The following is a 22,077-nucleotide window of genomic DNA, read 5'->3' as shown; positions in this document are numbered from 1 at the left end:
ATAACAATTTCTGCTAATTCTTGATTAGGAGCATGAATAGGGTTAGAAATTAATTTATTGTCATTTATCCCCCTAATAAATGATAATAAAAAAATTTAATAACATCAGAAAGAAGATTAAAATATTTTTTAATTCAAGCTTTTGCATCTTCTATTTTATTATTTTCTATTATTTTAATAATAATAATTTTTAATATAAATTTAATAATAATTAATAATTTTAATGAATTATTAATTTTATCTACATTATTACTAAAAAAAGGAGCAGCTCCTTTTCATTTCTGATTTCCAGGAGTTATAGAAGGATTAAATTGAATACATAATTTAATATTAATAACATGACAAAAAATTGCTCCCTTAATATTAATTTCTTATAATTGAAATTATAATTTTATTATAATTTCAATTATATTTTCTGCAATTGTTGGTTCTTTAGGAGGATTAAATCAAACTTCTTTACGTAAATTAATAGCTTTTTCTTCAATTAATCATTTAAGTTGAATATTATTAGCAATAATGAATAATGAATTATTATGATTAATATATTTTTTTTTATATTCTTTATTATCTATATCCATTTGATTAATATTTAATACTTTTAAATTATTTCATTTTAATCAAATTTTTAATTTTAATTTAAATAATCCATTAATAAAATTCTTAATTTTTTTAAATTTTTTATCTGTAGGAGGATTACCCCCCTTTTTAGGATTTTTACCAAAATGATTAATTATTCAAAATTTAATCTATATAAATCAATTCTTTATTTTATTTGTTATAGTATGTTTAACATTAATTACTTTATTTTATTATTTACGTTTATCTTATAGAATTTATATATTAAATTATAATAAAAATTCATGAATATTAAATATTAATTATAATAAAAATTTTAATTTTATTTATATAATAATTTTTTTTCTATTATAGGGTTAATTTTATTTTCTTTTATTTATTTTTTAATATAAGAATTTAAGTTAAGTAAACTTTTAGTCTTCAAAACTAATAATATTTGTATTAATCATTTAATTCTTATTGTAAAATTATTTATTATAATTAATTACAATATGCAACAATGATTATTTTCAACAAATCATAAAGATATTGGAACAGAACATATCTTCTAAACCATATGATGCAGATGGTTTATGTCTTCAACAAAGTTATAGTATTCGAGTTTATCTACAATATTGTTGAAGACTTCAAAATTGTATTTCTTGAAATAAAAAAGTTAGTTTTTTGTGTGTCTTTACAGTGAGTTTTGGAACATGGTTTTTAAGTTTAAAAAAATCCTCAAACTACACCGAGCAACTATTGTGAAGACATCAAACAACTCAGATCAACCGTTGTAGCATAATAAAAGAAAGCAAACTCATATTACCACCACTAGCAGCAGTGGTGCTAGATACATTAAGGAATGAGCCATCGTTCGGACCTTGTGTCGGTTTTTCTTTAATAACATTTTTTACAGATGTCGGATTATGTTACAGTCTTCGAAGGTGTTCTTCCTCATTAAATTTCCTACAAAAATTACGCTGATTTAGCGGCTGCTCGGCCATCCATGGAAGTTGACCATCAATGTTAACTTCCTTCTCTGAGCAGCCTAGATAGCCGTGTAGTGTCGGTAGCGGTTTCCCAACTGGCTAAGAATAACGCTACGGTCCACCTGTACCGGTGGTATAAGTCCACCAAACAGGTAAGCCGTGTGGCATCCGGCGGAATTATTTTTTACCAAGAATTGATCCACTGGTTTCCTGTTCCATGTCGTAAAAGGCCACAAAAATAGGAACTCCTAAGTCAAGGTGTATTTCCGTGCCGATGGCTGAATGGCTGCAGGAGGTTAAACATTGCAGTCGTGAAAGGAATATCTTGGGTTTTTCCCTTACTGGATACACGCAATGCTTAGCAATCAACTTCTTTGATAATCGCTTCGGCAGGCCAGAGATTAGAAAGCTGAGTGTCTGTGGGTGTTCTCAAGGTGGTGTACTATCCCCACTTTTATGGAACCTAGTCGCGAATAGTTTGTAAAGGAAACTTAATAACCTTGGATTTCCGACTTATGGTTTTGCCGACGATTATCATATATTGATGACCGGTATAAGCATTAACACTCTCTTTGATTTAATGCAGCAAGCCCTGCGATCTGTTGAACAATGGTGTTGTCAGGTTGGATTATCTGTAAATCCGGGCAAAACATCAATGGTGCTTTTCACTCATCGTAGGATAATTACAGGAGCTCGTCCGTTGCAGTTCTTTGGTTCAGAGGTCACTGTGGTCGATCAAGTTAAATACGTCGGGGTTATTCTTGACTCAAAACTGAATTGGTCTGCTCACATTGATTTCAGGATTAAACGAGCTTGCATGGCTTTCGGCCAATGCAGACGAGCTTTTGGAAAATCATGGGGACTCAAACCCAGATATATTCATTGGATCTACACAACTATCGTTAGACCAATTTTAGCATATGGATGTCTTGTATGGTGGCAGAAAGGAGAAGTCGCGACAGTTCAGTCAAAGCTAAATCATCTCCAAAGGATGGTCCTAATGGCGATGACAGGAGCATTCACGACAACTCCTACTGCTGCTCTAGAGGCGCTACTGTGCATTAAACCACTACATGTGTTCCTAAAACAAGAAGCATTATCTTGTGCATACCGTCTTAGGGTTACAGGGCTTTGGAACAGTAACTCATTAGATTATGCTACCAGTCACACTCGCTTGTGGTCTCAAATGGTTACGTGGGATGAGTATTTACTCGCTCCTAGTGACCTAACTCTCACATGCAGTTTTCCTTTTAAAACATTCAATGTGAGCCATCCTCTTCGTTAGGAATGGTTGTCTGGTTGTCTGGAACGACAACTTGATGAACACATAGTTTGTTTTACGGACGGTTCTCTGTTGAATGGTCGTGCTGGTGCTGGTGTCTACTGTCGTGAAATGAGGCTGGAGCAGTCTCATTCACTTGGTAGATACTGTACTGTGTTCCAAGCAGAAATCTACGCAATTCTGTGTGGAGTACAATCGGCACTTCAGCAGAGGATCTGTGGTAAACGAATTTATTTTTGTTCCGACAGTCAGGCAGCCTTAAAAGCACTCAGTTCGAATGACTCACGGTCGAATCTAGTGATCGCATGTCGAACTCAAATTGAAGACCTCAGCATTTCAAATGCTGTTTACTTCTTATGGGTACCCGGCCATTCTGGTATTACTGGAAATGAATGGGCTGATGAGTTGGCTAGAGCTGGTGCAACGAATGATTTCGTTGGTCCTGAACCAGCTTTACCACATTCAACTAGTTGGATAAAGCACAAGATTCGTTGTTGGGCTGCATCCAAACATGCCATCTACTGGCGCAGCTTGCAAACTTGCGCTCAGACAAAAGCATTTCTACCAGATTTAAATCTGAAAATGTCAAAGTGTCTACTGCATTTCTCCAAGTATCATTGAAGTATTCTGGTCAGAGCTCTGACTGGACATTGCAAACTCAATTATCGCATGGCTACTATTCAACGTGCTGAGTATTATTCGTGTGATTTGTGTGAATGCGATTATGGTACTTCATATCATCTGATATGTAACTGTCCCGCATTGACGCAGCTACGTATCCGGGTTTTTGGTTCTCCATACATGGTTGAGTCTGTGTATGCGGAGCTAAAATTGAAGGATATTCTCTCGTTTCTCACCCAATGTGGTAAGGAGCTATAGTCAGAAGGGTTCATCGTTCTTCCTGGAGTGAATGAATCTCTTCTGTATTCACCTTAAATAGGGTTTGGCAGATTGTTTGGCATCCTTTGGGGGGTACCGAATTTACTTCTGCTCGTACATACTGCGAGTCGTTCTGCATTCTTCCGGGAGTGCAGAATGGTGTCGCTTTTGCAAGATCTCTAAATCCTCTCGGGGGTTGGAGGTTTTATTAACAGCAGACTGTTCGGGACCTTGTAGAGGTTCAGAATTTCCTTCTGCTTACACTAAATGTGATCCTCAGCAGATTGTTCAGCATCCTTTAGGGGTGCAGAATTCACTTCTGCTTTTATGTGTTTTTGTGTCGTCAATTTTTCCCATCCTCCTAGTCCAACCCTTACCATTTCCTTTCAATCCTTCCCTCTTATATATCGGGAAAATGATGCTAAAAACATATTGATGGCAAGGCACAAATCTCCAAATATCAAGGGGAACGTGCCATTTGAGCCAATTTGTTCTGATTCCTGATTCCTGATGTTACAGTCTTCGAAGGTTTTCTTCCTCATTAAATTTCCTACAAAAATTACATGCCCGCTGATTTTTTGAGTATATAGGGTGACCTCCAGATGATTATTTTGTTAAAAGTTAGTTTTCCCATACTAAATCCCATACAAACTTTGAACCGCGGGCGCGAAAATATAGTTTCTCCTATCGAGCTAAAATTTTGCATGGTGCTTATGGGACCCAAAAGGAACACGAAAAGTTTAGTGGAGCTGAAATCAATATTTTGTCCCACCCTACTGCTCATGCTTTTATTATAATTTTCTTTATAGTAATACCTATTATAATTGGAGGATTTGGAAATTGATTAGTTCCTTTAATATTGGGTGCTCCTGATATAGCTTTTCCTCGAATAAATAATATAAGTTTTTGAATACTTCCTCCTTCTTTAATATTATTATTATCAGGAAGAATAGTAGAAAATGGAGCTGGGACTGGATGAACTGTATACCCTCCTTTATCATCAGGAAATTCTCATGCTGGAGCTTCTGTTGATTTATCTATTTTTTCTTTACATTTAGCAGGAATTTCATCTATTTTAGGAGCTGTAAATTTTATTACTACAGTAATTAATATACGTTCAGCAGGAATTACTTTAGATCGAATACCCCTATTTGTTTGATCTGTTGTTATTACAGCTTTATTACTTTTATTATCACTACCTGTATTAGCAGGAGCAATTACAATATTATTAACAGATCGAAATTTTAATACTTCTTTTTTTGATACGATTGGAGGAGGTGATCCTATTCTTTATCAACATTTATTTTGATTTTTTGGTCACCCTGAAGTTTATATTTTAATTTTACCAGGATTTGGAATAATTTCCCATATTATTACTCAAATAAGTGGAAAAAAAGAAACTTTTGGAACTTTAGGAATAATTTATGCTATATTAGCAATTGGATTATTAGGATTTATTGTATGAGCTCATCATATATTTACTGTTGGAATAGATGTTGATACTCGAGCTTATTTTACCTCAGCAACTATAATTATTGCTGTTCCTACAGGAATTAAAATTTTTAGTTGATTAGCCACTCTTCATGGAACTCAATTAAATTACAATCCAGCTTTACTATGAGCATTAGGATTTGTATTTTTATTTACAGTTGGAGGATTAACTGGAGTAATTTTAGCTAATTCTTCTATTGATATTGTTCTTCATGATACATATTATGTAGTTGCTCATTTTCATTACGTTTTATCAATAGGAGCTGTATTTGCTATTATATCAGGATTTATTCATTGATATCCTTTATTAACTGGATTAACTATAAATTCTTCATGATTAAAAATTCAATTTTCAATTATATTTATTGGAGTAAATTTTACATTTTTTCCTCAACATTTTTTAGGATTATCAGGAATGCCTCGACGATATTCTGATTTTCCAGATAGTTTTTTAACTTGAAATATTATTTCATCATTAGGTAGATCAATTTTTTTATTTGGTATTATTTTCTTTTTATTTATTATATGAGAAAGCATATCTTCTCAACGAATTTCTTTATTTCCTATACAATTATCTTCTTCTATTGAATGATTTCATTCTATACCTCCTATAGAACATACATACTTAGAACTCCCATTATTATCATCTAATTATTAATATGGCAGATTAGTGCAATGAATTTAAGCTTCATATATAATTTTTTTTTATTTTTTATTAGAAAATGGCAACATGATCTAACTTAAGATTACAAAATAGATTTTCACCTTTAATAGAACAATTAAATTTTTTCCATGACTACACAATTATAATTTTAATTTAATTTAATTTAATTTTTAATTTTACCGCATTAATTTCTTATATTATAATTATATTATTTTTTAATAAATTTACTAATCGATTTTTATTACATGGACAAACAATTGAAATTATTTGAACAATTTTACCTGCTATTATTTTAATATTTATTGCTTTTCCTTCTTTACGATTATTATATTTAATGGATTAAAATAATAATCCATTAATTATTAATTTATTTATTTATTTATTTATGGAGCAAGGGAAAAGCCCGATGGAGATGAAATTTGGTAATCTCTCTCTCCAGCAGGCATAAAACCTTCTCATTATTTGTATCAACAGATTACAATGATCCAACAGATACATACAACAATTAAAACTAACAATTAAAACTAAATCTATAACCCTATAACTAATTGATGACGCTAAGCCTTACATGGCAGTAATAGTACTCTTGCTTAAAAATTGAGTGAGAAGAAAAGAGTGGGAATATATACAAGGGTTGGTGGAGAAGGTGGTAGACGAGAGTGGGCTAGCAACTGTGTTAGAATAGGCATAAAGATCTAATTAGTGACCAAAAAGATGGTGGAAGGCAGAGAAAACGACGGGTTTAGAATCGGCATGTAGATCTAATTAGTGATCGAAGAAAGCATGGTGGAAGACAGAGAGAAAGAAGAAATGACGACCGGGATAATTTCGGCGGGCGAATCTTGTTAGTTTCCAATGGAGAATGATGGAGAGGAGTGGGGGTTGAACGAAAATACAATAATGTATGTATGCATGTATGTGGGGCAGGGAAAAGCCCACTGGAGTTGAGCATTTTTAAACCTCTGCCTCCAGTAGGCATAAAACCTCCTCATCTTTGTACCAATCTTTGATTCTAAAACTAACATGATAAGTGACTAAGAAACAACCGTTTGATTACATTTCGAGATACATGAAAATCGAAGACATTATATAAGTTAACGAATAAACGACACATACTAGTAAACGGTTCATTGAATCCATAGTTTGTTCTGGCGGAAGGTAATCTTAAAAAGGGGTGATAACGTAGACTACGACGATGAATGTCGAAATTAAGTAATTGTAAGAGTTCGGGACAATCGATACGTGATTGTAACCTTGCTCCATAATTAATTGCTGGACATTTATTATTAACTTTATTAGGTAATACAGGTCCAATATCAACATCTTATATTATTATTTCTTTAATTTTAATTACTCAAATTGCTCTTTTAGTTTTAGAATCAGCTGTAGCTATTATTTAATCTTATGTATTTTCAGTATTAAGAACTCTCTATTCTAGAGAAATTAATTAAATTTATGTCAACTCACTCAAATCATCCTTTTCATTTAGTAGATTATAGTCCTTGACCTTTAACAGGAGCAATTGGAACAATAACAACAGTAACAGGTCTAGTACAATGATTTCATCAATATAATTTTAACTTATTTATTTTAGGAAATATTATCATTTTAATAACTATGATGACGACATATTTCGCGAGAAGGAACATTTCAAGGACTTCATACTTTTTCTGTAACTTTAGGTTTACGATGAGGAATAATTTTATTTATTGTATCAGAATTTTTTTTTCATTTCCTTTTTTCATAGAAGTTTATCACCAACTATTGAACTTGGAATAAATTGACCCCCTATAGGAATTTTTCCTTTTAAGCCTTTTCATATTCCTCTTTTAAATACAGCAATTTTATTAACCTCTGGTGTAACTGTAACATGAGCTCATCATAGTTTAATAGAAAATAATCACACACGAACTATTCAAAGTTTATTTTTTACAATTTTATTAGGAATTTATTTTTCTATTCTTCAAGGATATGAATACATTGAATCCCCTTTCACTATTGCAGATAGAATTTATGGATCAACATTTTTTATAGCAACTGGATTTCATGGATTACATGTATTAATCGGAACAACTTTTTTAATAGTATGTTTTTTCCGTCATTTAAATAATCACTTTTCTAATAAACATCATTTTGGATTTGAAGTAGCCGCATGATACTGACATTTTGTTGATGTAGTATGATTATTTTTATATATTTCTATTTATTGATGAGGTAATTAATTTATAAAGTATATTCATGTATATATGACTTCCAATCATAAGGACTAATTATTTTTAGTATAAATAATTTATTTAATTTTAATTATAAGATTTATTATTTTTATTATTACAATTATCATAATAATAATTGCCACAATTATTTAAAAAAAACTATTATAGATCGAGAAAAATGTTCTCCTTTTGAATGTGGATTTGACCCAATAAATTATTCTCGTCTTCCTTTTTCTCTTCGATTTTTTTATTCACAATTAGTTTTTTAATTTTTGATGTTGAAATTGCTCTAATTTTACCTATAATTTTCATTATAAAACCAACTAATTTAACTAATTGAATTATTACAAGATTATTTTTTATTATAAGTTTATTAATTGATTTATGTCATTATACTTTAAAAGCGATTGGTCATCAATGATATTGAAGATATGAATATTCAAATTTTAAAAATTTAGAATTTGATTCATATATAATTCCTACAAACGAATTAAATATTAATGGATTTCGACTTTTAGATGTTGATAATCGAATTATTTTACCTTTTAATAATCAAATTCGAATTTTTGTAACAGCTACTGATGTCCTTCATTCATGAACAATTCCTAGATTAGGTGTAAAAATTGATGCTACTCCTGGACGATTAAATCATTCTAATTTTTTTATAAATCAACCAGGTCTTTTTTTGGCCAATGTTCAGAAATTTGTGGAGCCAATCATAGATTTATACCTATCGTAATTGAAAGTATTCCCTTAAATTATTTTATTAAATGAATTTCTTTAAAAACTAATTCATTAGATGACTGAAAGCAAGTATTATCTCTTAAATCAAATTATAGTAAATTAGCACTTACTTCTAATGAAAAAAAAATTAGTTTATTATATAAAACATTAATTTGTCAAATTAAACAAATTAATTATTTAATATTTTTTAATTCCTCAAATAGCCCCAATCAATTGATTAATTTTATTTATTATTTTTAGTATTACAATTATAATTTTTAATGTAAAAAAATATTATTGTGTTCTTCCTATATCAATTAAATCATCACAATATTTAATACCTAAACAAAAAACAATAATTTGAAAATGATAACAAACTTATATTCTGTATTTGACCCATCTACATCAATCATAAATTTATCTTTAAATTGAATAAGAACATTTATTGGATTATTAATTATTCCTTTTTCTTTTTTATTTATACCTAATCGAATCCAAATTATTTGAAATAATATAATAATTATTTTACATAAAGAATTTAAATTATTATTAAATTCTAATATTAATAATGGAAGAACATTAATATTTATCTCTATTTTTTCTTTAATTTTATTTAATAATTTTTTAGGTTTATTTCCTTATATCTTTACAAGAACTAGTCATTTAATTTTAACATTAATCTTAGCTTTTCCTTTATAATTAAGATTTATACTCTATGGATGAATTAAAAATACACAACATATATTTACTCATTTAGTCCCTCAAGGAACTCCAAGCGTTTTAATACCTTTATAGTTTGTATTGAAACTATTAGTAACATTATTCGATCAGGAACTCTAGCTGTTCGATTAACAGCAAATATAATTGCTGGACATTTATTATTAACTTTATTAGGTAATACAGGTCCAATATCAACATCTTATATTATTATTTCTTTAATTTTAATTACTCAAATTGCTCTTTTAATTTTAGAATCATCTGTAGCTATTATTCAATCTTATGTATTTTCAGTATTAAGAACTCTCTAATCTAGAGAAATTAATTAAATTTATGTCAACTGACTCAAATCATCCTTTTCATTTAGTAGATTATAGTCCTTGACCTTTAACAGGAGCAATGGAACAATAACAACAGTAACAGGTCTAGTACAATGATTTCATCAATATAATTTTAACTTATTTATTTTAGGAAATATTATCATTTTAATAACTATATATCAATGATGACGAGATATTTCCCGAGAAGGAACATTTCAAGGACTTCATACTTTTTCTGTAACTTTAGGTTTACGATGAGGAATAATTTTATTTATTGTATCAGAATTTTTTTTTTCATTTCTTTTTTTTTTGAGCTTTTTTTCATAGAAGTTTATCACCAACTATTGAACTTGGAATAAATTGATCCCCTATAGGAATTTTTCCTTTTGAGCCTTTTCATATTCCTCTTTTAAATACAGCAATTTTATTAACTTCTGGCTTCCATGGAAGAGCTCCCCCCACTTGAAGAATATGACTTCCTCGTTTGTTCGATACTGGAGGCCGCAGAACAAGCCCAAACGAAACGATTTCTTGGTCCATCGTCTAACAGAAGACCTCCAAATCCTTGGTGGGACAAAGAGTGCTCAGATGCTAAACACGCGAAACAAAATGCTTTCAAGACGTTTTTAAAACGAGGAGGAGGAACTCCTCGGAATTTTGAAAAATTCTTGGTTTTAGAAAGCAAGTACAAGAACATACTTCGGGTCAAGAAATGCAGCTATTGGAGACATTTTGTGGAAGGTTTGTCAAGAGAAACCTCAATGAGCACTCTTTGGAATACGGCCAGACGAATGAGGAATCGTAACGTAGGAAATGAGAGTGAGGAGTACTTGAATCGATGGATATTTGATTTTGCGAGGAAAGTTTGTCCAGATTCCGTTCCTACGCATAGCATTATTAGGGAGTCTTCTTCAAATGATGATTCCATTGATAGCCCCTTTTCAATGATGGAATTTTCCATAGCACTCATGTCTTGTAACAATAACGCTCCTGGGTTGGACAGAATTAAGTTCAATTTGGTGAAGAATCTGCCCGACCTCGCAAAAAGACGTTTGTTGGAATTGTTCAACAAGTTTCTTGAGCAAAATATTGTTCCACCTGACTGGAGACAAGTGAAAGTTATCGCCATTCAAAAGCCGGGGAAACCAGCTTCCAATCACAACTCATATAGACCTATTGCAATGTTGTCCTGCATCAGAAAATTGTTCGAAAAAATTATTCTTCGACGTCTCGACACTTGGGTCGAGACGAAAGGTTTGTTATCAGATACTCAATTTGGCTTCCGAAGAAATAAAGGGACGAATGATTGCCTTGCATTGCTTTCGTCTGACATCCAAATTGCCTTTGCTCAAAAACAACAAATGGCCTCTGTATTTTTAGACATTAAAGGAGCATTTGAATCAGTTTCCATTGATGTTCTTTCAGACAAGCTCCACCAACATGGACTTCCAGCGGTTATAAATAATTATTTGCACAACCTTTTGTCAGAGAAACGCATGCATTTTTCACATGGCGATTTGGCAACATTCAGAATTAGCTACATGGGTCTCCCGCAAGGCTCATGCCTCAGTACGCTCCTGTACAATTTCTATGTAAACGACATTGACAGCTGTCTCGTAACCCCATGTACACTAAGGCAATTGGCAGATGATGGCGTGGTTTCAGTTACTGGATCCAAAGCTATTGATTTACAAAAACCATTGCAAGATACCTTAGATAAATTGTCCGTTTGGGCTGTTCATCTGGGTATCGAATTCTCTGCGGAGAAAACAGAGTTAGTCGTCTTTTCAAGAAAGCATGATCCCGCGCAACTTCAGCTTCATATGATGTCTCGTAACCCCATGTACACTAAGGCAATTGGCAGATGATGGCGTGGTTTCAGTTACTGGATCCAAAGCTATTGATTTACAAAAACCATTGCAAGATACCTTAGATAAATTGTCCGTTTGGGCTGTTCATCTGGGTATCGAATTCTCTGCGGAGAAAACAGAGTTAGTCGTCTTTTCAAGAAAGCATGATCCCGCGCAACTTCAGCTTCATATGATGTCTCGTAACCCCATGTACACTAAGGCAATTGGCAGATGATGGCGTGGTTTCAGTTACTGGATCCAAAGCTATTGATTTACAAAAACCATTGCAAGATACCTTAGATAAATTGTCCGTTTGGGCTGTTCATCTGGGTATCGAATTCTCTGCGGAGAAAACAGAGTTAGTCGTCTTTTCAAGAAAGCATGATCCCGCGCAACTTCAGCTTCATATGATGATCCAACAGGTTTTGACTTTCAAATACCTCGGGGTGTGGTTTGATTACAAATGCACGTGGGGAGGACACATTAGGTATCTGATAACGAAATGCCAACAAAGAGTAAATTTTCTTCGAACAATAACAGGGTCTTGGTGGGGTGCTCATCCGCAAGATCTAATAAAATTGTATCAGACAACGATACTTTCAGTGATGGAATATGGATGCGTTTGCTTTCGTTCCGCTGCAAATTCTCATATTATCAAACTGGAGCGAATTCAGTATCGTTGTTTGCGAATTGCTTTAGGCTGCATGCATTCGACACATACAATGAGTCTTGAAGTTCTGGCGGGAGTTCTTCCATTGAAGGATCGTTTTTGGGAGCTTTCGTCGCGACTGCTAATAAGATGCGAGGTACTGAATCCCCTAATTATTAATAACTTCGAAAGGCTAGTTGAGCTTCAATCTCAAACAAGATTCATGACAGTATATTTTAACCATATGTCACAGGAAATCAACCCTTCAAGATATATTCCTATCCATGTCAGCCTCCTAAATGTCCCTGACTCAACTTTATTTTTCGACACATCCATGCAGCGCGAAGTGCGTGGAATCCCGGATCACCTACGCTCTATGGAAATCCCAAAAATATTTTCAAGTAAGTTCAGGCATATTGACTCTGAGAAAATGTTTTACACGGACGGATCGCGAATTGAAGAAGCGACAGGGTTTGGTATGTTCAACAGTAATGTTTCCGCCTCATTCAAGCTTCAAGAACCTGCATCTGTTTATATAGCAGAGTTAGCAGCAGTTCATTATAGCTTGAATGTAATCGTCTCATTATCTCCAAACCATTATTTCCTCTTCACAGATAGTCTGAGTGCAATTGAAGCCATTCGCTCAAACGCAGCTGGCAAAAATGAACCGTTTTTCTTGGGCAAAATAAAACAGTGTCTGAACGACATATTGAATAATAATTATCAAATCACAATAGTTTGGGTCCCGGCTCATTGCTCCATTCCAGGCAATGAAAGAGCCGATAGTTTGGCCAAACGTGGTGCTATTGAAGGTGAAATTTATGAGCGACCGAGGGATTTCATTCGTGTGATGTCCAGACTTATGTCCAATCACTACACGTTAGATGCACATCTCCTTCGAATTGGACTTTCCGAAACTAATCATTGTGCTTGTGGCAAAGGTTATCGCGATATTGATCATGTCGTTTGGACATGCGTGGAGTATCGTGATGTCAGATCTCAACTAATTAATTCCTTGCGTACCCAAGGTAGACTATCCAATGTCCCAGTTCGAGACATTCTTGCTTGTCGTGACCTTTCTTACATGAAACTTCTTTATCATTTCATAAAGACTATTGAAGTTTCAATTTAATAATTTGATCTTTTGAGGGTTAGTTCTGACTCCTACAGCGTCCATTAGTTCATCCAATAGCAAAATTTTAATAAAAATGATGTGCTGATACAAACAAACTCAAAATAGGTTACGAAATCAACAACAAAATGTATAAAATTTAAACTTATCGTATAATTTATAGCAGTTAATCGCTTGGTTCAAATAATGTTCCTAAGTAGATTTAATAATAAATAACGAAATAACTAATATGATATTTAAAAATTAAGAGGAATATGTTTTATTAAACTCAAATCGCTGTGACTATAGTAGTATTATATTAGGTTAAGAATTCTATGTAAAAGTGATGATACGGCGAAGAAAAACTTATGTAAATTGCCTTATGAAATAAACGTATTTATGAGAAAAAATTAACTTCTGGTGAAACTGTAACATGAGCTCATCACAGTTTAATAGAAAATAATCACACACAAACTATTCAAAGTTTATTTTTTACAATTTTATTAGGAATTTATTTTTCTATTCTTCAAGGATATGAATATATTGAATCCCCTTTCACTATTGCAGATAGAATTTATGGATCAACATTTTTTATAGCAACTGGATTTCATGGATTACATGTATTAATCGGAACAACTTTTTTAATAGTATGTTTTTTCCGTCATTTAAATAATCACTTTTCTAATAAACATCATTTTGGATTTGAAGCAGCCGCATGATACTGACATTTTGTTGATGTAGTATGATTATTTTTATATATTTCTATTTATTGATGAGGTAATTAATTTATAAAGTATATTCATGTATATATGACTTCCAATCATAAGGACTAATTATTTTTAGTATAAATAATTTATTTAATTTTAATTATAAGATTTATTATTTTTATTATTACAATTATCATAATAATAATTGCACAATTATTAAAAAAAAACTATTATAGATCGAGAAAAATGTTCTCCTTTTGAATGTGGATTTGACCCAATAAATTATTCTCGTGTTCCTTTTTCACTTCGATTTTTTTTAATCACAATTATTTTTTTAATTTTTGGTGTTGAAATTGCACTAATTTTACCTATAATTTTAATTATAAAACCATCTTATTTAACTTATTGAATTAATACAAGATTATTTTTTTTTATAATTTTATTAATTGGTTTATATCATGAATGAAACCAAGGAATATTAGAATGAAATAATTAAATATTTAAACATTTAAATATGAAGCGATAAATTGCAATTAGTTTCGACCTAATTCTAGATATATAATATCCATATTTTTTTAGGATAATAGTTAAGTATAACATATAATTTGCATTTAAAAAATATTGATTTTATTCAATTTATCTTATACAATTTATTAATTGAAACCAAAAAGAGGTATATTACTGTTAATGATATCATTGAATTATAAATTCCAATTAAAATAAAAATATAAATGGAATTAAACCATTAAAAAATAATGTTAGCAGCTTTTTCTTGTTCAACATATTGCATTTATATAGTTTAAAATAAAACATTATAGTTTCAATATAATAATAAAAATTTATTTTTTTTAAATATTTAAAAATTATTTTAATTTCCTTAACATCTTCAATGTCACACTCTAAATATAAGCTATTTAAACTAATTCAATAAGATTAATAAAATTAATACAAAAACTCATATTATATATCTTAATAAATAAATTTTTAAATTATTATTTTGAAATTCTTGTAAATATAAAGAATAATATTTTAATTGAGTATATAATATCTGACCACCAAAATATTCTCTTCATCCTTGATCAAAAATTTTTAAAGAATTAAATCCAATTAATAAAAAATTTTTTAATAACCCAATTGTAGAAATTATTGGTATAAATCATATACCTCCCACAAATCATCTAAAATTATAAAAATATAAAGATTTATTAAAAAATTTAAAGAAATATTTCTAATTAAATATCCTATTAAAGCACCTGTAATACAAACTAATAAAACTAAAATTTTTATTATAAAAGGTAAACAAATTATTGAAGGATTAAAAAAAATAACCAATTTAATATACTTCCCCCAATAATTGTTATTATTAATTGTCAAAAAATACCCAAAATTATAATTAATCTATTTCTTCTTATTATATTTATAGATATACCTCTATATTCACCCGCCATTAAATAATAAACTAATCGAAATGAATAACAAACAGTTAATCCAGTGGAAAAAAAAGAAAAACAAATTTAAATAAGATAAACTTACAATTTCCAAAATTAAATCCTTAGAATAAAATCCAGCTAAAAAAGGTATACCACATAAAGCTAAATTAGCAATATTAAAACAACTTCTAACTAAAGGTATTCTTAATCTTAAATTTCCTATAAATCGAATATCCTGTATATTTTTTATACAATGAATAATTACTCCAGCACATACAAATAATAATGCTTTAAATAAAGCATGTGTTAGTAAATGAAAAAAAGCTAATATACTATATCCTATAGATAAAATTCTTATTATTAAACCTAATTGTCTTAAAGTTGATAAAGCAATAAATTTTTTTAAATCAAATTCAAAATTAGCCCCTAAACCTGCTATAAATATTGTTAAACCAGAAATTAATAATAAAATTTGACTTATATAAGAATTTAAAAATAAAATATTAAATCGAATTAATAAATAAACTCCAGCTGTTACTAATGTAGAAGAATGCACTAATGCTGTAGGAGCAGCTATTGCCGCTGGTAATCAAGAAGAAAAAGGAATTTGTGCTTTTTTTGTCATAGCTGCTAATATAACTAAATAACCAATAATTATTATATAACTATCATTTATTATTATTTCTAAATAATAGATATAATTTCATCTTCCATAATTTAATATTCATGCAACAGCTAATAATAAAGCTACATCTCCGATACGATTTGATAAAGCAGTTAATATTCCTGCATTATAAGATTTTACATTTTGAAAATAAATAACTAAACAATAAGATACTAACCCTAATCCATCTCATCCTAATAAAATTCTAATTAAATTTGGACTAATAATTAGTAATATTATTGATATAACAAATATTAATACTAATAAAATAAATCGATTAATATTTATATCTTCTTCTATATATTCTATTCTATAAAAATTTACTAAACAAGAAATAAATAATAGGGGACGGGTATAGTGTGATGGGTAAGTCGATGCCTTTCACGCAGCCCGCCTGGGTTCGATTCCCAACCCCGCACATAGGGTCAGAAAGTTTTTCTGGCCCGAAGAGGCGAATGACCTTAAGGTTAAAACCTCTATAATCGAAACAAAAAAAAAAAATAAATAATACAATGATATAAATATTAAACTTATTCAGTCAAATAATAAAGTTATAACAATTGACAAAGAATGTAAAGAAATTACCTCTCATTCAAAAAATAAATTTTATTAATTAATAAAAATTTTAATCTTAATATAAATAAAGAAATTCTAATAATTAATAAAATATAAAAACTATTTTTGCAATAATTTAATTTTAACATGATCTAAAATGAAATTTCATATCATTGACACCACAAATCAATATTTTTTTTAAACTATTTAAATTAAAGTCATAATATAAAAAAATTTCTTTTTATAATTAATAAATTTAAAGGTAATCAATGTAATATTTATAACAAATATTCTCGAATTAATCCAGTTGAAAAAAAAGTTCTTGAATAAAACTTACCATGTTGGCTATAAGCAAATAAATATAAAGTATAAGCTGCTCTAAAAATAGATAAAAATATTAATCTTATTATTGTTAATCAAGATCAACCCACAATTCTATTAATTAAAGAAATTTCACCTAATAAATTTAATGTGGGAGGTGCAGCCATATTACCAGAACATAATAAAAATCATCATAAAGAAAGGCTTGGTATTAAATTTATTATTCCCTTATTAATTAATAAACTTCGTCTTCCAACTCGCTCATATCTTATATTAGCTAAACAAAATAATCCTGAAGAACACAAACCATGAGCGATTATCAATCTATAAGATCCATTAAATCCCCAATATCTTATAGTTAATAATCCTCTTAAAACGATTCCTATATGAGCAACTGAAGAATAGTCAATTAAAGATTTTAAATCAACTTGTAATAAACAAATTAATCTAACTAATACACCTCCAATTAATCTAATTCTAATAAATATAAAATTAAATTTTATCCCAATTATTTGTAAAATAAAAAATATTCGTAACAAACCATATCCCCCTAATTTTAATAAAACCCCAGCTAAAATTATAGATCCAGAAATAGGGGCTTCAACATGAGCCTTTAGTAATCATAAATGAACTAAAATTATAGGTATTTTAACTAAAAAATCAAAAATTATTCTTATATATAATAAATTTAAATCATATATTTTTAAATGATTTAATATAATAAAATTTATTGTATTTAAATCTTTTTTAATATAAAAAATACCAATTAATAAAGGTAAAGAAGCCAATAAAGTATAAAATAATAAATAAATACCTGCTTGTAAACGTTCTGGCTGATATCCCCAACCTAAAATTAAAAATAAAGTAGGAATTAAACTTCTTTCAAAAAATAAATAAAATATAAAAACTCTAATAGAACTAAAAGTTAATAATAGTAATAATAAAATCATAAATATAAAAAAATTAATATAATTTTTCATCTGAATTAATTTTTCTCTAGCTATTAATATTAAACCACAAATTCAAATTCTTAATAAAACTAATCCATAAGAAATTATATCTTCTCCAAAATAATAGGAAATATTACAAAAATAATTATTAAATGAAATATTTAATATAAATAAAAAAAAAGAAAAAAAAATAATATTTTGAATTAATCAATAAATATTTTTATAAAATAATAAAAATATTTTAAATATTAATATAAAAATGAACTTTAACATTGTAAAATTGAAAAACTTTGAAAATAATCATTTCCATGAGTTCGAATTATTGAAACTAAAATAGATAAACCTAAAACTTCTTCACATACACAAAATCTTAAAAAAAAAATTCTAAAGTATCTTTCAAAATTTATATAATTTAAATAAAATAATAATAACAAAAATAATACTAACACTATAAATTCTAAACTCAATAATGTACATAATAAATGTTTTCGACTAGAAATAAAAGTCACACATCTAAATATAAACATTACAATTATAAATTAATAAATTAAATTAACCATTATTTCTAATAGTTTAAAAAAAACATTAGTCTTGTAAACTAAAAATAAACTTTTTTTTAAACTTCAAGAAAAAGAAAATATTTCTTATCACTAATTCCCAAAATTAATATTTTAATTAAACTATTTCTTGAAATTTCTATATTTTTAATATTTTTATGTTTAATTATATCATTTATTTTTATACAAATAAAACTTCCATTAGCTATAGGATTAATATTATTAATTCAAACTATTTTAATTTCATTAAATATTGATTTATTAATAAAAACTTTTTGATTTTCATATATTTTATTTTTAGTATCCATAGGAGGAATATTAGTTTTATTTATTTATGTAACTTCTTTATCATCAAATGAATTATTTTCAATATCTTTAAAATTAATTGTATTTTTTATCTTTTTTTTACATTAACTTTATTAATTTTAGATAATATATTTATAGAAAATTTTTCTATAAATAACGAAATAAATATCTTTAATAAAATAAATATATTTTTATATGAAGATATAATTTCATTAAATAAAATATATAATTTTCCAACTAATATAATTACACTATTATTAATTAATTATTTATTTTTAACTTTACTAGTAACAGTAAAAATTACAAAAAAAAATTTTGGTCCTTTACGACCAATAAATTAATTTTAATTTATTTATGTTTAAACCATTCCGTAAAACACACCCTTTAATTAAAATTATAAATAATTCTTTAATTGATTTACCTACCCCAATTAATATTTCTGCTTGATGAAATTTTGGATCTTTATTAGGATTATGTTTAATTGTTCAAATTTTAACTGGATTATTTTTAGCAATACATTATACTGAAGATATTGAAACTGCATTTAATAGAGTTAATCATATTTATCGAGACGTAAATAATGGTTGATTTTTACGTATTTGTCACGCAAATGGAGCCTCTTTTTTTTGCATGTTTATTTTTACATGTAGGACGAGGAATTTATTATAATTCTTTTCATTGTATTCCTACTTGAATAGTAGGAACTATCATTTTATTTATAGTTATAGCAACAGGATTTTTAGGATATGTTTTACCTTGAGGACAAATATCTTTTTGAGGAGCAACTGTAATTACTAATTTATTATTTGCAGTACCTTATCTTGGAAATGACTTAGTTCAATGAATTTGAGGGGGATTTGCTGTAGATAATGCTACATTAACTCGATTTTTTACTTTTCTTTCCATTTTACCTTTTAACATTTTAGCTTTAACAATAATTCATTTATTATTTTTACATCAAACAGGGTCTAACAACTCTTTAGGATTAAATAGAAATATTGATAAAATTCCATTCCATCCTTATTTTGTTTATAAGGATTTATTTGGATTTATTATTTTTATTTGAATATTAATAACTTTTATTTGAAAATTTAATTACCTATTAATAGATCCAGAAAATTTTATTCCAGCTAACCCATTAGTAACCCCTGTCCATATTCAACCTGAATGATATTTTTTATTTGCATATGCTATTCATCGATCTATTCCCAATAAACTAGGTGGAGTAATTGGATTAGTGGCCTCAATTTCTATTTTAATTATTTTACCTTTTATTCATAAAAATAAATTTCAAGGATTACAATTTTATCCACTTAATCAAATTTTATTTTGAAATTTACCAATTATTTTTCTTTTATTAACTTGAATTGGAGCACGACCAGTAGAAACTCCTTTTGTATTAACAGGTCAAATTTTAACTATTTTATATTTTTCTTATTTTTTTATTAATGTTTTAATATTAAAATATTGAGATAAATTATTAAATTAAATTTAAATTAATAAGCTTTTAAAAGTATATGTCTTGAAAACATAAGAAAGAAGTAAAATCTTCTATTAATTTTTATACTAAAAATAATTCATTAAAATATTAAATATAAAAAAAAATTTACTACAATAAAAATAAATAGATAATTTAAAGACAATGGTAAAAATCTTTTTCAAGCTAAATATATTAATTTATCATACCGAAATCGAGGTAATGTCCCTCGTACCCAAATCAATAAAAAAGAAATAAAAGTTAATTTAAAAAAAAATAAATCTATACAAATCTCTCCCTAAAAAAATTACACAAAATAATATACTTATAAATAAAATACTTGAATGTTCAGCTAAAAAAATCAATGCAAATCCTCCTCTTCTATATTCAACATTAAACCCAGAAACTAACTCTGATTCTCCTTCTGCAAAATCAAAAGGAGTACGATTCGTTTCTGCCAAACAAGAACTAAATCAAACTAATCTTAAAGGAAAACAAAAAATAATAAATCATATATATAATTGAAAATCATAAAAATATAAAAAATTATATCCTCCCACTAAAAAAATAAATCTCAATAAAATTAAAGCTAATCTAACTTCATAAGAAATTGTTTGAGCAACACTTCGTAATCCACCTAATAATGCATAATTTGCAATCATAACTGTATAAACTCCTATTCTAGTAATACAAAAAAAATAAGACCCCTAAATTAAAAGAATATAATTTAATTAAAAAAGGAATGCTTAATCAAATTAATAAAGATAAAAATAAAGAAAAAATAGGAGAAAAATAATGAAAAATATAATTTGATAATAAAGGATAAGTTCTTTCTTTAGTAAATAATTTAACGGCATCACTAAATGGTTGTAATAATCCAATAAAACCTACTTTATTTGGACCTTTTCGAATTTGAATATATCCTAAAACTTTTTGTTCTAATAAAGTTAAAAAAAGCTACCCCTACTAAAACACAAATCACTAACAATAAACTTCCAATTAATCTTAAATAATAATCTAAAATAAACACTACTATTTATAATATTATATTATATTTATAAATTCTAAATTTAATGCACTTATCTGCCAAAATAGTAATATAAAATTAATGTTATTCTTAATTTTTAAAATTAATATTTCGTACTATAAAATAATTTTTTATTAAGGATAGAAACCAACCTGGCTTACGCCGGTTTGAACTCAAATCATGTAAGAATTTAAAGGTCAAACAGACCTAAACTTTAAACTGCAGCATTTAAAAATAACTCTTAAATCAACATCGAGGTCGCAATCTTTTTTGTCGATAAGAACTCTAAAAAAAATCACGCTGTTATCCCTAAGGTAACTTAAATTTTTAATCAATAAAATTGGATCAATTATTCTTATATTTATGTTTATAAATTATAAAAGTTAATTAAATTTTAATACCACCCCAGTAAAATTTTTAAAAAATTTAAAATTCTTTTTATTTTATAAATTTTAAAAAACATAGATCTATAGGGTCTTCTCGTCCTTTAATTATATTTTAACTTTTTTATTAAAAAATAAAATTCTATTAAATTTTAAAAAAGACAATATATATCTTATTCAACCATTCAAACAAGCTTCCAATTAAAAAACTATTGATTATGCTACCTTTGCACAGTCAAAATACTGCGGCCCTTTAAA

At 28.0% G+C, this 22,077-nt stretch overlaps 2 protein-coding genes and 5 pseudogenes across 2 annotated transcripts; 5 read left to right on the top strand and 2 right to left on the bottom strand.

Annotated features, from left to right (window-relative positions):
* The first annotated feature begins 4,485 nt into the window (after positions 1–4,485).
* On the top strand, positions 4,486–5,853 carry LOC131432659 (cytochrome c oxidase subunit 1-like; annotated as a pseudogene).
* A 181-nt stretch (positions 5,854–6,034) lies between these two features.
* Positions 6,035–8,846, top strand: LOC131429030 (cytochrome c oxidase subunit 2-like; annotated as a pseudogene).
* On the top strand, positions 7,315–8,069 carry LOC131432660 (cytochrome c oxidase subunit 3-like). The gene is given in 3 exon segments (XM_058599063.1): positions 7,315–7,481; positions 7,483–7,581; positions 7,583–8,069. Coding segments are annotated over 3 exon segments (753 nt in total).
* A 25-nt stretch (positions 8,847–8,871) lies between the features above and the next one.
* LOC131429029 (cytochrome c oxidase subunit 3-like) lies at positions 8,872–14,215 on the top strand (annotated as a pseudogene).
* Positions 14,216–15,292: 1,077 nt separating this feature from the next.
* LOC131429028 (NADH-ubiquinone oxidoreductase chain 5-like) lies at positions 15,293–17,286 on the bottom strand (annotated as a pseudogene).
* On the bottom strand, positions 17,115–18,450 carry LOC131432656 (NADH-ubiquinone oxidoreductase chain 4-like). The gene is given in 1 exon segment (XM_058599062.1): positions 17,115–18,450. A coding segment is annotated over 1 exon segment (1,032 nt). The 5' UTR covers positions 18,343–18,450; the 3' UTR covers positions 17,115–17,310.
* An 836-nt stretch (positions 18,451–19,286) lies between these two features.
* LOC131432654 (cytochrome b-like) lies at positions 19,287–20,428 on the top strand (annotated as a pseudogene).
* Positions 20,429–22,077: the final 1,649 nt, after the last annotated feature.

Source organism: Malaya genurostris, chromosome 2, assembly GCF_030247185.1.
Source record: "Malaya genurostris strain Urasoe2022 chromosome 2, Malgen_1.1, whole genome shotgun sequence".
NCBI classification, from domain to species: Eukaryota; Metazoa; Arthropoda; class Insecta; order Diptera; family Culicidae; genus Malaya; species Malaya genurostris.
The sequence above is the reverse complement of the archived record's forward strand: the minus strand, read 5'-3'. Positions and strand labels throughout refer to the sequence as shown.